Source organism: Scyliorhinus torazame, chromosome 21 (genome assembly GCF_047496885.1).
Source record: "Scyliorhinus torazame isolate Kashiwa2021f chromosome 21, sScyTor2.1, whole genome shotgun sequence".
Classification (NCBI taxonomy): Eukaryota; Metazoa; Chordata; class Chondrichthyes; order Carcharhiniformes; family Scyliorhinidae; genus Scyliorhinus; species Scyliorhinus torazame.
Window position 1 is genome coordinate 24,444,315 of NC_092727.1, and position 15,762 is coordinate 24,460,076.

At 46.5% G+C, this 15,762-nt stretch overlaps 1 protein-coding gene across 14 annotated transcripts in view; it reads right to left on the minus strand.

Moving 5' to 3' along the window:
* Positions 1 to 15,762, minus strand: part of LOC140398222 (neural cell adhesion molecule 1-like) — a 625,403-nt gene that overhangs the window by 71,111 nt on the left and 538,530 nt on the right. For 13 of the 14 annotated variants that reach the window (XM_072486624.1, XM_072486625.1, XM_072486623.1 and 10 more), the window contains 2 exons: positions 15,548 to 15,672; positions 2,829 to 3,009 (listed from right to left, as the gene is read on the minus strand). The exons of the other annotated variant lie outside the window; for it this stretch is intronic. In XM_072486624.1, the coding sequence (XP_072342725.1) occupies positions 2,829 to 3,009; positions 15,548 to 15,672 (306 nt within the window). The remainder of the gene's footprint in view (positions 1 to 2,828; positions 3,010 to 15,547; positions 15,673 to 15,762) is intronic. 14 annotated transcript variants of the gene reach the window in all.

Consider the following 15,762-nt stretch of genomic DNA (forward strand, 5'->3'; position numbering starts at 1 on the left):
AGCCAGTCAGAATGCAACTGTGCAATGTTCCAGGGACACTGAACCCAAAACACACAAATGGCCAGGCTCTTTGCATTGTAGTCATCATCTTACAAAGAATGCACGACAATTAATCTATTACACAGATACTGCTGGGAAACCTCCATTATCTTTCATGGTGAACAAACCTATGACAGAAGATGCTCAAACATTTTGGAATTTCTTTAATTCTTTTACAGAAGTTTCTAATATAGCCTTGATAGATATTTCATGGACTATTTAAACTATGATAGAGCTGCCAAATAGCCACTAAAACCAGCCGTATGCAGATATAATGATATAATGTATGCATATTATATAAGATCATTTGTATGTTATCACTAGTTACTACTGCATTTATCAAATTCTATTGAACTTGAAATAGGAACTACACAACTAGTAAAATATGTTGGTACTCTCAAGGACATGTTACCACAGAATTTCTTTAAAATTCCCTTTGACAAAAATACCTTTTATTCAAAAATGTAATTTTTCAATGTTATTTATCCCAGCATGGTTTCTTTACATTTGGGTCCAATACAAATAAATCCCGCTCTTTAAATAATCAATTCACAGCTCTGTGTAATAATTCTAAAATCATTTTGTATGCTTTATCGTGAACAATTATTTTTGCCGCTAATTGTCATAAACATTTTTCCACAGGAGCTAAACTATAGCAGCAATAAATCGCCTTGCTTGTTAAATTTTAGATACAGAGGAAAATATCGTCCTTTATACCTTAAGGAAATCTTGCATTCACTCAGATTGCCTGGGCACACTGTAAACTTATAAAATAATTGTAAAATTATCTTTGGTCTAATTCTTGCCAATGAAAATCCTGTGATCTGATTCACAGAAAATTGGTATTGCTGGATAAACAAGAACGGTAACAAGCAATCCAAGGACCTGGGACAACAGCCAATAACCTGTGATGAAACTGTAATCTTACAATTTATCACTTGCAAAAAAGTAAACACCCCAGCAGGTTTTACACCAAAACCAGGAGCCTCGGCAAAATAAGAACAATGAGATGCCAGCTGCCATTTCCTGTTCCAAAGATGACCACAGCATAAGGTTTATTAGTAGAATATATTCTTCAGCTGGATACAGATAGCACTGGTGACTTTGTAATGTTCAAACAGTACAATCACCACTCACGTAGCACCAGTAACCTTAGGACGCATCAGTAACCACTTTAAGGAGTTGAGGGTATAAAATTGTCAAAGAGGATGCATATAATTCAATTGAACCTATTGCCATCAGCAATCTGCAGTTCAGTGCGATGAGGGAAACTGTATCACTGAAATCTGGAATATTACTGCAATTACATTTAACTAAAAATGATTGTTAATACTGATGGAAATTTGGAAAACAAAAACAATAAGCTCCACACAGCAGATTTAATTGCAAATTTTACAACTTAAAAGTTTGTCAAAGATCCTGCTTTTGCAAGATATTAAATAAAAATGGTTTTACATGTGTGGATGTTTTTCTTATCCTCAGTTCATTCTTTTGATCATACTGCTTGCAATAACAATGCAAGTTTCCCACAACTCCTACTGTTTCCCTGCTGCTAGTGTGGTGATTTGAAACGCTGCTCCATTTCAGGGGATTTGGTTTATTTTATAGGATAGCTACTTTTAAATTTTGAGGCACTCGTCTTGTTGCTGTGCAGACTTCAGACATGGGTCTTGGACCAGCCTCATCTTAAACAGCTGACAGCTGAGCTTCTGTTGATTTAAGTTAGGGATCATTCACACAGGCATACAAATTGTTGGATGGAAATCCTGCCCACCTCCTGGCCAATCAGAGGCTGGTAGCTCTATCGAATGGCAACGCCATCAGGGAGGGAATAGCTGCTGACAGTATGACATCCATCAAAGCTTCAAGGTCGGCGCTGGATCCCAGATCAAAGGTGAGTAATGGGGGGGGGGGGGGGAAGAGAGAGAAGGGTTGTGGGGGAGGAGTGTTTGGGGGAGCAGTGGTCGACAGTGGGGATGGGGTGGCTCTCACCAGCCTCACCCCACACCCGATGCCAGGTTTCCCGATCAGGCACCAAGTATCTTCGAATGAGCACCCCCTAACCCCACCACCCCACCCTCAACATCCTGGAAACCAGCAGGCAAACGCATCAGAGTTTGCTTGTCATGCTCCTTGTACGGTAAGGCACCCACCCCACAGCTGGGTTTAGACCATTAATTGGCCACTTACGACTTTCAATTGGCAGCGGGGTGGGAAGGCTATCCATGGGCCTTCCATTATGTACCCAATTGGGTTGGAGGCAGGATGCCGATTCACCATCCTCCTGCCTGATTAAATGCTCCCCCACCACCAAACAAGCCATGTGTTAGGACATAGGATTCCGCCTGTTGAGTGAGATAATCATAAACTGCCAGAGAAAGCCCGATTGTCAAAGTACTGAAGCGAATAACTATCTGTTGCATTTGTCCCTCACTGTGTCCTTGCACTCTGTCCCAGTGGAAGATTCTAATTTCATATTGTGTTAGTGGCTGTACCCATGATATTGGATTGCAAGCCAAGGTTTCTTGCCACAAATCAGTCGGGAAGTACAAAAATATGATCTGAAAATGAAGTGCTTTCGTTTAAAAAAAAAGACGTGTAGAAAAGTACAATCTGGTTAAAAAAAAACTTCCGTGAAATAAATTAATTAAATTGAAGATATCTGATACACAAGCTGATGGAACACCAGATGATGTGGTATTCAATTTTACGAGCATGACTAGATTTGGGGATGCAGCGTCTTTGCAAGATTTAATGCAAATAATATTTGAAGCAGCTGAAAATTGTACCTGGAATGACAGTGGGTTCGACCGACGTCCGGAAGGAGACAGATCCAGCCTGGGACTTGCCTTGCTGATTCTCGGCCACGACATAAACTTCATACTCCGAGTTCCACTCCAGATTTGCGAGAATAACATATTCACTATCAGATGGTAATCTCATCTCAGGCTTCCAATCCGAGTGGTGCTTCTGTGAAGTAAACCATTGGTGAAAAATGAGCGAGCAAAGCTTCAAGCTAACTGATTTGTCCAGATAAATAAACACACGTTAAAGCTACGGTTTAGCTTTGCAAATCTTTTAATCTGTTTCAGAAAATGTAATGCTTGCCAGTGATTGCCCTTTGCACTATGACTTGGAGGCGGAGGTAAATGGTGTACAGATTCATCAACACAACATCCAGAAAACGAATAATGCAGATTTGAACCCCAGGGATGTTTTTCACCATCGTTCATCTGCTGCTCAATCAGGTGATTTCCCCATTACTTTAGTTTATGGGTGGAAGTGGTAGCATTGTGATCTTGGGTTCACCCAATGAAAGGAATATAACTCGCATGCAGGTCAGAGCAGTTTTTAAAAATACATTACAAAAGTAATAAAAGGTAAGTTTGGTGAGAAAGGGGTTGAGTGTGGCATGTGAAAGTTGAACTTTTTCAAAAGAATATACGATGACATTAGGCAAAATAAGGTACCTGGGGGGGATTCTTCGGTCCCCCAGCCGCGTGTTTCTCGGCAGCGTGCCACGCGCTGGCAATGGGATTCACTACTCCCGCTGCTTGTCAAAGGGATTTCCCAGTGAAGCCACCTCAAGCCACCAGGAAACCTGCGAGCGGGGTTGCACTGCCAGCAGGAACAGGGAATCCCAACGGCTGGAGAATTCTGGCCCTTTTGTTTATTTGGTCATCTTCAGGCACAGTGGTTAGCACTGCTGCCTCACAGCGTCAGGGACCCGGGTTCAATTCCGGCCTTGGGTGACTGTGTTGAGTTTGCACGTTCCCCCAGCACATGTGTGGGTTTCCTCCGGCAGCTCCGGTTTCCTCCCATAGTCCAAAGGTGTGCAGGTTAGGGGGATTGGCCATGCCAAAATTGCCCTTTAGTATCCAAAGATGTTCAAGTTAGGTGGGGGTCACCGGGATAGGGCAGGGGAGTGGGCCTAGGTAGGGTGCTCGTTCAGAGGGTCAGCACAGATTCAAGGGCCTGAATGGCCTCCCTCTGCAATGTAGGGATTCTATGGTTCTATATAGAGCATCCATCAGAAAGGAATGCAGTGACATTGGCAATAGGATTCAGTCAATCAGATTGGTTTGGTTAGGTGAAAGCATGCAGATTGCTAGGTTTGCACACACACAACTTAGGATGTCACTATTTGCTTCCAATTTCACCTGGTGGGTCCTGTCCTACTGTAGGGCAAAATAAAATTCAATTACAAATTTTGTTAACTTTTTAAGTGAAGCTTTAACCAGGGCTTTATTCCCATGGGACAAACTCTGATTTCGGAAATGTTGTGAACTTTTCTTTTTATCTCGGTAAAAAGCAATGGACGAAACAGCAGATGCGAAATACAACTTAAGTGCGTTGAATTCCAGCTGTAAAAGTGAGGTACAATTTCTGATGAATACAATGAATGGGATGTCTGAATTGCCTGTATGCATGCCAACGTAGTTCCACTAACAAAGCCACTTCAGATCACACTAATTCAGAAGTTCAAATATTTTGACAAAATCTTGCTTAGAACAAAATTCAAATACTTGGAAGGACAAAGAATTGCAGGCAGATGAAAAAGAGGGGTGGAGAATCTCTAGATTGCCCTTCAAAAGCACGGACCCAATGAGCTGAGTGGCCTTCTTCCTTGCTGTAAGATGCTAAGTTTCTATGATAAGTACAAAGAAAAGTCTAAGAAGGTGTGGTGATAATATGGGCCGTGGCTCTCTGGGTCGGTTCGCTGCAGGTACAAATCCCATTTTGGCTGCTAAATCTTGTGTTAAGCCATAATGGGATTTGTGCCACGGAGATCTCACTTTGAGATCTCCCTCACCCGTGATGTAATCACGTTACGTTGGTTTTCTGGCCCACCACGGCGGGAAGCACCAGAAGGTCCCGCTGTAAATTCACACCGGTGTGAAACCAATTTTTGGGACTCCAGCCATATTCTCCCTCCCACACCTGGAACAAGTGCTGGGGAGTAAAGTCCCCCTTGAGTGGGAGAGCTGACTGGTGGTGATTTAACGTGAGGATTACCACATCTCCGGCGAGGGGCAAGGTTGGGAAGGGGCAGGGGAGGCGTTTAAAAGCCCCACTGATTGCGGAGATTAAGTTTTCCCGGGGCGAGGGAATCAGAGGAAAGCTGCCATGAACGCGACATGAAACATGTGGAAACAAAATTTGTTAAAGAGGCTGAATGCACACCGAGTTTTCCCGCTGACGGGATTTTCCCTATTTTCCTCACTGGGACTGACACAAAATATCGGAAGATTCCAGCCTAGCCCTGTGGGCGGGAGTGCTAACATGGAGTGATTCCCCTTACGGAGGCGTAAACTACAGCAGCAGAGACTTTGGGGAATTCCATCCCTAGTTTTTCCACATGTTTCAGAATAACTGAGCCCTCATAACCTTGGTATTGTTTTAGCGAATCTGCATGTGATGTGTTAGGCTGACTGGTTCGATGTGGACTGCACTCGATGCAGGGAAGCTAGAAGCAGACGTCTAACACTGGAGAAAATCCAACACTGTTTTATTCCAAGATAGAACTGATATACATGTTCAGCTGTGGGTCGACACTATACTGAACTGACTGGAGACCTTGTATTAGCCTGACCAGACTTACTAGCTACCGCATGGTGTTTGCACTTGCTAGCTCGTGGACTCTGACTGTCTCAGTGGCTGGGTCCAGAGAAAGCGGGAAACCTAGTGCCCTCTGGCTTTATAGTGGTAGTGTCCTGTCTGGTGATTGGCTGCACTGTGTTGTGTGCTTATTGGTCATCCTGTATGTCAATCACTGCCTGTCTGCACTTCAGTATATACATGAGTAGATATTATGACATCTCCCCCCCCTTTCTTTTTTTAGATAAATACTAGGCTGTGTGAGCGTACATATATATATGTGCCTGACTATACACAAAAGGTGTCTAGATGAACGTATATACATAAGAAGGTGTTGATAGTGCAGATACATGGCAAACGAAACAATATTTACAGAGGTTAAAGCGATGAAGTCACAAAATGTACAAAAGTTCAGTCTATAGAGTCTTTGTGGTGGACGCCGAATTCTTGTCGATCACCGCAGAGGTGGATCAGGAGCCGCCTGCACTTGGATAGGCGGGATCGCTGCCATCGCGGAGGTCGCGTGCGCCGGCAGGATTGTTGGTAGATCGGTGGCCTCGTGGTAGGGTACGTCTGGAGGACGCATCGTAGGCGGCGGGGCACTTCGGTCAGGTAGCGGGCGTGGAACTCTTTGCAGTGTCCTTCTATTGCGCCGCACAGGGAGCCATCAGCCATGCGGACAAGGAACAATCTTGGGGCCACTTGTTTGATCACAACAGCTGTGGCTGACCAGCCGCCCTCAGGCAACTGGACACAAACGTGATCATTGGGGGTCAGCTCGGGCAGATCCGTGGCATGAGCATCGTATGTGGCTTTTTGTTGGGCCCGTGACTGCTGCATTTTTTGTAAGACCGTGAGGTGGTCAAGGTCTGGAACATGGATAGCTGGAACTGTGGCCCTCAGAGTGCGATTCATGAGCATCTGTGCTGGAGACAACCCAGTGGACAGTGGGGTTGCCCTGTAAGCCAGCAGTGCCAGGTTGAAGTCGGAGCCTGAGTCTGCAGCTTTGCACAGCTTTACAATATGGACCACTTTCTCGGCCTTCCCGTTTGACTGCGGGTAGTGGGTACTGGAGGTTACGTGACGGAAGTTGTAGGACTGTGCAAAATCAGACCATTCCTGGCTGTAAAAGCAAGGACCGTTGTCGCTCATTACCGTGAGCGGTATCCCATGCCTGGCGAACGTATCTTGGCAGGCTTTGATTACCACCTTCGACGTGAGGTCGGACAGTTTCATCACCTCTGGGTAACTGGAGAAGTAGTCGACCAGGAGTACGTAGTCATGCCCCTTGGCGTGGAAAAGGTCTACACCTACTTTGGACCACGGAGAGGTCAGATCTCGTGCTGCTGTATTGTTTCCTTGGGTTGAGCTGGTTGAAACTTCTGACAGGTAGGGCAGTTGAGGACTGTGTCGGCAATGTCCTGGCTGATGCCCGGCCAATAGACCGCCTCCCGAACGCTGCGTCGGCATTTCTCGACTCCAAAGTGACACTCATGGAGTTGGCCCAGCACCATAGCCCGCATGCTCTGAGGAATTACGATCCTGTCGAGTTTCAGAAGGATTCCCTCCACCACCGTCAGGTTATCTTTTACGTTATAGAACTGGGGATATTGTCCCTTCTGCCAGCCATTGGCAAGGTGCTGCATCACACACTGCAGCAGAGGATCCTTGGCCGTCTCCTCACGAATTTGGACCACCCGTTCGTCAGAGGCCGGAAGGTTGGTGGCACACAACTGCACTTGCGCTTATATGTGGCAGATGAAGTCACTTTGTTCACAAGGTGTGGTAATGGACCTGGATAGGGCAACTGCAATGATCAGCTCTTTGCCTGGCGTGTAGACAAGTTCAAAATCATAGCGGCGTAGCTTAAGAAGAATTCGCTGTAACCGAGGTGTCATGTCATTTAAATCCTTTTGGATTATATGGGCTAGAGGCCTGTGGTCCGTTTCTACCGTGAATTTTGGCAGGCCATAAACGTAGTTGTGAAACTTGACTATCCCTGACAGGAGGCCCAGACCCTCTTTCTCAATCTGAGCATACCGTTGCTCAGTGGGCGTCATGGCATACGCCACTGGAGCCCAGGGCGTGGAGTCATCTCGCTGAAGGAGCACCGCCCCAATGCCGTCCTGGCTTGCATCAGTTGATATCTTGGTTTCCTTGGTTGGGTCGAAGAACGCTAGAACCGGGGCTGTGGTGAACTTTGCTTTTAGCTCACGCCATTCCTCTTCATGCGTGGGCAGCCAGTGAAATTCCGTTGACTTCTTGACGAGATGGCGGAGGGCCGTGGTGTGGGATGCCATATTGGGAATGAATTTCCCCAGGAAGTTGACCATCCCGAGGAAGCGGAGGACCGCCTTCTTGTCCTCCGGGGTCTTCATGGCGTTGATCGCCGAGACCTTGTCGGCATCTGGCCGCACGCCCTGCCGCAGAATGTGGTCACCGAGGAACTTAATATCAGATTGACCAAATGAGCACTTGGCCCTGTTGAGCTGGAGATCATGTTCATGAATTCTCTGGAATACCTGCTTGAGGCGAGCGATGTGTTCCTGGGGCGTTGTGGACCAGATGATTACGTCGTCAACGTATACTCACACCCTCTCGATGCCCTCCATTATCTGCTCCATGATGCGGTGAAATACTTCGGAGGCAGATATGATGCCAAAGGGCATCCGGTTGTAGCAGTAGCGACCGAACGGGGTGTTGAACGTGCCCAGCTTGCGACTGGCCGCGTCGAGCTGTATTTGCCGAAAACCCTTGGAGGCGTCCAGCTTAGTAAAGAATTTGGCATGCGCCATTTCACTGGTCAACTCTTCACGTTTTGGTATTGGGTAATGCTCCCGCATGATGTTGCGGTTTACATCCTTCGGGTCAATGCAAATGCGAAGCTCCCCTGATGGCTTCTTTACGCAGACCATGGAGCTGACCCAGTCTGTGGGCTCTGTGACCTTTGATATGATGGCCTGGTCTTGGAGGTCCTGTAATTACTTCTTCAGACGATCCTTGAGGGGTGCCGACACCCGGCGCGGTGCATGAATTACAGGGGTGGCGTTCGGCTTGAGCAGCAATTTATATCGGTATGGGAGCGTGCCCATCCATCGAATACGCTGTGGTACTGCGTGATAATGTAATCTATGTCGGCTTGCAAGTTACCATCAGGTGAGGCCGTCACCGGTGATGATGACATGGTGTGGACTCACTGAACCAGGTTCAGGAGCTTGCAGGCACGAGCACCAAGCAGGGATGCTCTGTCAGGTCCGACGATTTCAAACCGCAGCGTCGCCTTGATCGCCTTGTTGGATATCGCTAGTTGACACGAGCCACTGGCAGCTATGGCATTGCCATTGTAGCCAAGGAGCTGGCAGGCTGGTGGAAGAATGCTTGGTCTGGCACGGATGGTGTCGAGGTCGGATTTTGAGATGAGGTTCGCCGATGCGCCGGTGTCCAGTTTGAACCGGATGCGAGCCTTGTTAACTGTGAAGACAGCACACCACTCGTCGTCGGGATCCACACTGAGGATGGATAGGCGTTGCGCCGTTGTGGTGGAAGGCAGCGCATGTGTATTTATGATGCCCACCCGGTGCAGGGACTTGAGGCACTCAGCATCAGAGTCTGTTGGGATCGGAATCTGGCCTGCCTTGCTGTATTGAGCGGACACTTCTGCGCCGCAGCTGGGATCGCTGGCTGCTGAGCGGTGGAGCAGATTGCCCAAAGGGCTGGGTAGTGGCCAAGCTTGTCACTGTAGACACCGGCATCCTTTTGCCGGACATTGCCGCTTTAAATGGGCGGAGCCACAATTCGGACACGTCATGACGCCGACGTCAGCGCGTTCCGTGCGCCATCGCGCATGCGCAGTGTGGTCGGTCAACGTACGACCTGCGCAGTCGGGTTGTCGGCCTCGTCGTCCACTCAGTCGTGGCGCGCATGCGCAGGGACCCTGGAAAAGGGCGCAAAACGGCCACTCTCCTCGATGCTCAGGCCCTGCATCTGTGCAATGGCCTGCACCCGTTCCGCCTCCTGGGAGGCCAGCTTCGCAGTTTCTGCCGCCCTGATGTCGGAGTAACGATTCTTAGCATGCTCATGGACAATGCACGTCTCGATAGCGACAGGGAGGGTCAACTGTTTGACTTTCAGGAGCTGCTGCCGAAGGGAGTCAGAGTGGACCCCGAAAACGATCTGATCCCGGATCATGGAATCAGCCGTCGGGTCATAGTTACATGACTGCACTAGGATGCGGAGATGGGTCATGAAGGACTGAAAAGGTTCATCCTTACCCTGAAGCCTCTGCTGGAAAACATACCGTTCAAAGCTCTCATTCACTTCAATGTCGCTGTGGCTGTCAAACTTCAGCAGGACTGTTTTGAATTTTGTTTTGTCTTCGCCTTCAGTGAACATAAGGGAGTTGTAGAAGTGGATGGCGTGGTCCCCCGCTGTTGAGAGAAATAGCGCGATTGATCTGGCATCCGATGCTGCTTCGACGTCGGAGGCCTCGATGTACAAGAGGAAATTTTGCTTGAAGATCTTCCAATTGGTGCCGAGGTTGCCGGAGATGCGCTGCTGCATAGGAGGCTGGACGACGTCTAGGTTGCCGGAGATGCAGAGCTGCGGAGGAGGCTGGATGTTTTCCATTTCACCGGATGGCTGCTTGCTAGTCAATGCTGATTCACTCGAGGTAGGTCCGTCAATATCAGTATCACTCCTGTACCATGATGTGTTAGGCTGACTGGTTCGATGTGGACTGCATTTGATGCACGGAAGATAGAAGCAGACGTCTAACACTGGAGAAAATCCAACACTGTTTTATTCAACGATAGAACTGATAGACATGTTCAGCTGTGGGTCGACACTAGACTGAACTGACTGGAGACCTTGTATTAGCCTGACCAGACTTACTAGCTACCACATGGTGTTTGCACTGGCTAGCTCGTGGACTCTGACTGTCTCAGTGGCTGGGTCCAGAGAGAGCGGGAAACCTAGTGCCCTCTGGCTTTATAGTGGTAGTGTCCTGCCTGGTGATTGGCTGCACTGTGTTGTGTGCTTATTGGTCGTCCTGTATGTCAATCACTGCCTGTCTGCACTTCAGTATATACATGAGTAGATATTATGACACATTGCACCTTTTTCCTGACTATACATTCATCTTTATAATCCCATTCTCCAAACTGGGAAGATGACTGGTTTAATCAATGTCCTTAGAAGATATATCATCACCTCCCTGTTTTTGTATTTAATGTCCAGATAAAAAACTCAACCACATTTACTTTTTTTGTTAATTTTTCTATCTGCAACCCTGCGTTTAATAGTCAATGTAACTGTAACTTAGATCTTGTGGTTGTTCCATTGTACCAGCATTTTGCAATGAGGTACATGTTGATAAAAAGACATTCCCCTCGACAATCCAAGAAATCAAAGGCTGAGAGGTAGTGGAAGCCGGGGGGGGGGTTTGCAGGAGGAGGTTTAGCCTCTGCTTGTAGTTTGTTTCAAACTCATCAAGCTTCTTTTCCTCATCCTAATTATTCAATGGAACCAAATAATAAGCTGGAGTGCACTTTCTTGTCAACTGTTTGACATAATTTTAAATCTGAAGAGGCGACATCAGGACAGCACTGCAACATATATTCCTATCTCACTCGATGTACTGTATAAATCTCTGTTAGAGTTCAGGGAATGCATCTCATTACAAGCCATATCCTTCAATATAACATCGCCAAGAAACAACTCCGATGCATCTAGCATGATAGATTTTGAATGGTGGATGTTGAGGGCAGGGAAAGAGTGCATGTGCGATAATTCACAGAGTATGAGCGAGCAGGAGCCAGAGGTAAGCAAAGATGAGTCAATGCACATTTGGTCACAGCTAATGAGGGACAGGGATCTCAGCCCATTTTAGCCTCCTGTGCCACCTCTGGAAGATTAATGTTGATTCCTCATTGTACTGTGTTGTGGTGAGGAATACAACATTTGGGCGGCATGTAGCACAGAGGTTAGCACTGTTGCTTCACAGCGTCAGTGTCCCGGGTTTGATTTTCTCTTGAGTCACTGTCAGTGCGGATTCTGCACGTTCTCCCCGTGTCTGCGTGGGTTTCCTCCGGGTGCTCCGGTTTCCTCCCACAAGTCCTGAAAGATGTGCTTGTTAGGTGAATTGGATATTCTGAATTCTCCCCCTGTGTACCCGAACAGGTGCCGGAGTGTGCGACTGGGGGATTTTCACAGTAACTTCATTGCAGTGTTAATGTAAGCCTACTTGTGACAATAATAAAGATTATTATTATTTGACCACTCCGTAAATTAGTGTTTCAAATCTACGGAACCAGACTGGGTGGACTTTGAACAGGTTAAATAGGTCTTTATTTTCCCGTGATGCAATATGTGATATTACCAAATTACCCTGCCACTGGGAGAGCAGGTAGGGGAAGCATTAAATAAATTTCCGAGAAAATTAATCACTTACTTCTACGAAAGGGAACGACCAGAATGTCATACAGTAACATTCCAACACCTAATAAGTGTTCTTGATACAATACTAAATCGTGCATTAATGGGTGACAAGAATAGTTATATTTGGCAGTTGAATTGGAGATGAAATCAACGTAAGTAAAGGGGCATTTTTCAGAGTATAATAAAGATTATTTGAAGTCAAAATGTGAAAACAGGTCATTTAGTCCAAATCGTTGCTGATGTTTATCTGCCACAATAGGAGTGGTTATTGTGTGCTTTTCATCTCCCTGCTACAACCTGTTATTACATAATCGATTTCTTAAATCCTTGATTTCCATTCAGTTTGAACCTCTTTCGTCTGTACACTAGTTCTCTCTACCGCATATCAGGGGATTGGATAGGGTGGACAGTGAGAGCCTTCTCCCGCGGATGGATATGGCTGGCACGAGGGGACATAACTTTAAACTGAGGGGTAATAGATATAGGACAGAGGTCAGAGGTAGGTTCTTTACGCAAAGAGTAGTGAGGCCGTGGAATGCCCTACCTGCTACAGTGGTGAACTCGCCAACATTGAGGGCATTTAAAAGTTTATTGGATAAACATATGGACGATAATGGCATAGTGTAGGTTGGATGGCTTTTGTTTCGGTGCAACATCGTAGGCCGAAGGGCCTGTACTGCGCTGTATTGTTCTATGTTCTATGTATATATTTGTTTTTTTTTTACCAATATTGTTACCCTCCCAAATCTATTCTATCCTTTCGAATGCAATTATAGATTTGTCCAGTATCCACTCCTAACCCATTTCAGTTGAAGCTATTCAATCTATACTTCCCTAAGACACAAGGGCTTCTAATTCTACCCATTTATGAGTTAAACTATAAGCACTGCAGTGTCCGTTCTTTTGGTCACATGTAGCCCTTGTTCCTTTATCTGTGACTTTTCTTGCTAGTGACGCATCTATTTAATTGTCTTCCTCGACTATCTTTATTCCTGCTCATTGAGACAAAAATAAATGAATCAGACTTTATTCAGGTTTTATAAGGGTATATCAGAGACTAAATGCGATGGACAAGGTACAACTGAAAAAAGACATTGAATGAAATTGTGAGAATAACGCAAAAAGGTATAGGTTCAACTGCGTGAAATGCAAAATTAGGATCAATGTTAAAAAGTTCTTCATACAATCTAACACATGCTATATGGCATTAGACGACATGTTGAACCGATATCTTGGGATCATCTCAATGACTAAAATCCGTGATAATCCATGCAAAATTTGCAACTCAGAACACAGATCAACTGAAGATAGAGGAATATTTGTCATGAATCACGGGCGGGATCCTCCGACCCCCCGCCGGGACGGAGAATCCACGGGGGGCGGCGCGAATCCCGCCCCGATGCCGGCTGCCGTATTCTCCAGCGCCAGTTTTCGGGCAGGGGCGGGGTTCACGCCACGCCAGTCGGGGGCCGTTGGCAGCGCACCCCCCCCTCCGGCAATTCTCCGGGCCCCGATGGGCCAAGCGGCCATCTGTTTTTGGCCAATCCCTCCGGCGTGGATTAGACATGGTCCCACACGGCAGGTACGTCGGCTGGGGTGGTCCTTGCAGGGGTGGGTGTGGGGGGCCCCCACTGTGGCCTGGCTGCGATCGGGATCCACCGGCGGGCCTGTGCCATGGGGGCACTCTTCCTTCCGCACTGGCCCCTGTAGGGCTCCCCCATGGCCGGCGCGGAGAAGACACCCCCCTGCGCATGCGCCAGAATACACCGGCAGTTCCTTACATGTGCGGGATCACGCCGGCCCTTTGGCGCATGCGCGGACTCGCGCAGTCCCTTCGGCGCCGGCTAGCGCGGCGCCAACCCCTTCAACGTCCACCTAGGATTCCGCTACTTCCGGTCGGCCCGATGCCGGAGTGGTTTGCACCGTTTTTGACGCCGGTGTCGGGCCATCGCGCCGATTCCGGAGAATCCCGCTGCACATGTTCCAGTGGCTGGGATTAATGTTAAATGCTGTAATGTCTACGGGAATTTGTATTTAAGATTAAGGAAAATTTAAAGTGTCATTTAAGTTGTCAACTTTCAAAAAACATTTCTGCAGCATTATGGTCAGGCTTGGTTTATGGATGGCATTCGGGATAGGCGGTGACAAAATGGCAATATCACTGGACTGATAATCCAGAGATCCAATCCTAATTGGCCTGCAAGCCACTCAGTTGCATCAAACCTCTACAGAAAATTAAAATAGGAATGAAACCAAAGGAACCACCTGGCATTGAACCTGGCACTGGAAACAACAATGGCACACCCAACCTTGTTGACCTTGCAAAGATCTGTTTACTAACACCTGGGGACTTGTGCCAAAATTTAGAGAGCTGTCCCACTGGCTAGTCAAGCAACAGCCTGACATTGTAAGTCATGATTCCATGAAGTATGACTATGTCCCAGACACCGCCATTACCATCCCTGGTTATTCCCTGTCCCACCAACTGGACAGACCCCGTAGAGGTGGCAAAAAATTGGTATATGGTCAGGAGAGAGTTGTCCTGGGATTCCTTAATGTTGAGTCTGGACCCCACAAAGTCTCATGGTACCTGCTTAAACATAGACAAGATAACCTCCTGCTGATTATCACCTATATTCCCCAACACTTCCCCCCTCCACCCTCAGGTGACAAATCAGTACTCCTCCATGTTAAACACCAATTAGAAGAAGCACTGAAGGTAATAAGGGCACAGAATGTACTCTGGTTTGGGGACTTTAACATTCACCACAAATAGTGGATGTCAGCAACAAGGGATGGGCAACAAATGCTGGCCTTGCCAGCAACACCTACATCCTATCAATGAATATTTAAAATGCCTTGAGTCTAAAGGTTATGCATGCCTTAGCTTGCAACTTGAACACATCATCTTCAGCAAATAATGGTTTAAATTTCAGTGGCAAATGTAGTTTTCAATGGAACAAGGACGTCAACTTCCACCATGTGTCAGCTTGTAAGATGGGCGTTGTGAATGCCCTCACTATTCCTGGTATTCATTACCATAATTTCTATGGTAATGAAAATTGGATGGCTTTTATAATAGATGAATGGTACGCAATACGATAGACATTACAAGTTGAAAATCTCTTCGAATAATGCTACCTGCTTATTTTCTCATCTGTGATATGGTTGTAGATGTACATGCAGGGTGAAAGAATGCTTTTACATTATGAAGCATGTTGGACCCAATCCAATGTTCCCTGCTTTAACAAAAATTGATTTAAGCACTCTTTCACTGAACTTGTAGCAAAGTTTCTCTTACTACCTGCTTTCTCTGGCTTCCAATGACTTTCACAAAGGTGCTTAAAAGATAAATCCAATGTATATTAAGCTTTATAGCGGAAATTTCTACTGTTATGCAAAAGGATCATTAGAGATTGACACCTTTTCCTGTAATATTTAATGCAACGTTATATATGTATATCTCTGTACTTACAGCTTTGTACCTGACCAGGTAATGTCGTATCGGAGAACCACCATCATCCTGCTTGATCCAGTTTACTTTAAAGACATTTCCATTTCCGAGCACTTTTCCTTCAAGTTTTGGTGGACTTGGTTCTCCTGCAAGTTAATGTTGGTAACACCACATTTCTTATCCAATAATCCAAATGTCCTTATCCAATAACATCACTACATTTACTCAGAAGACAT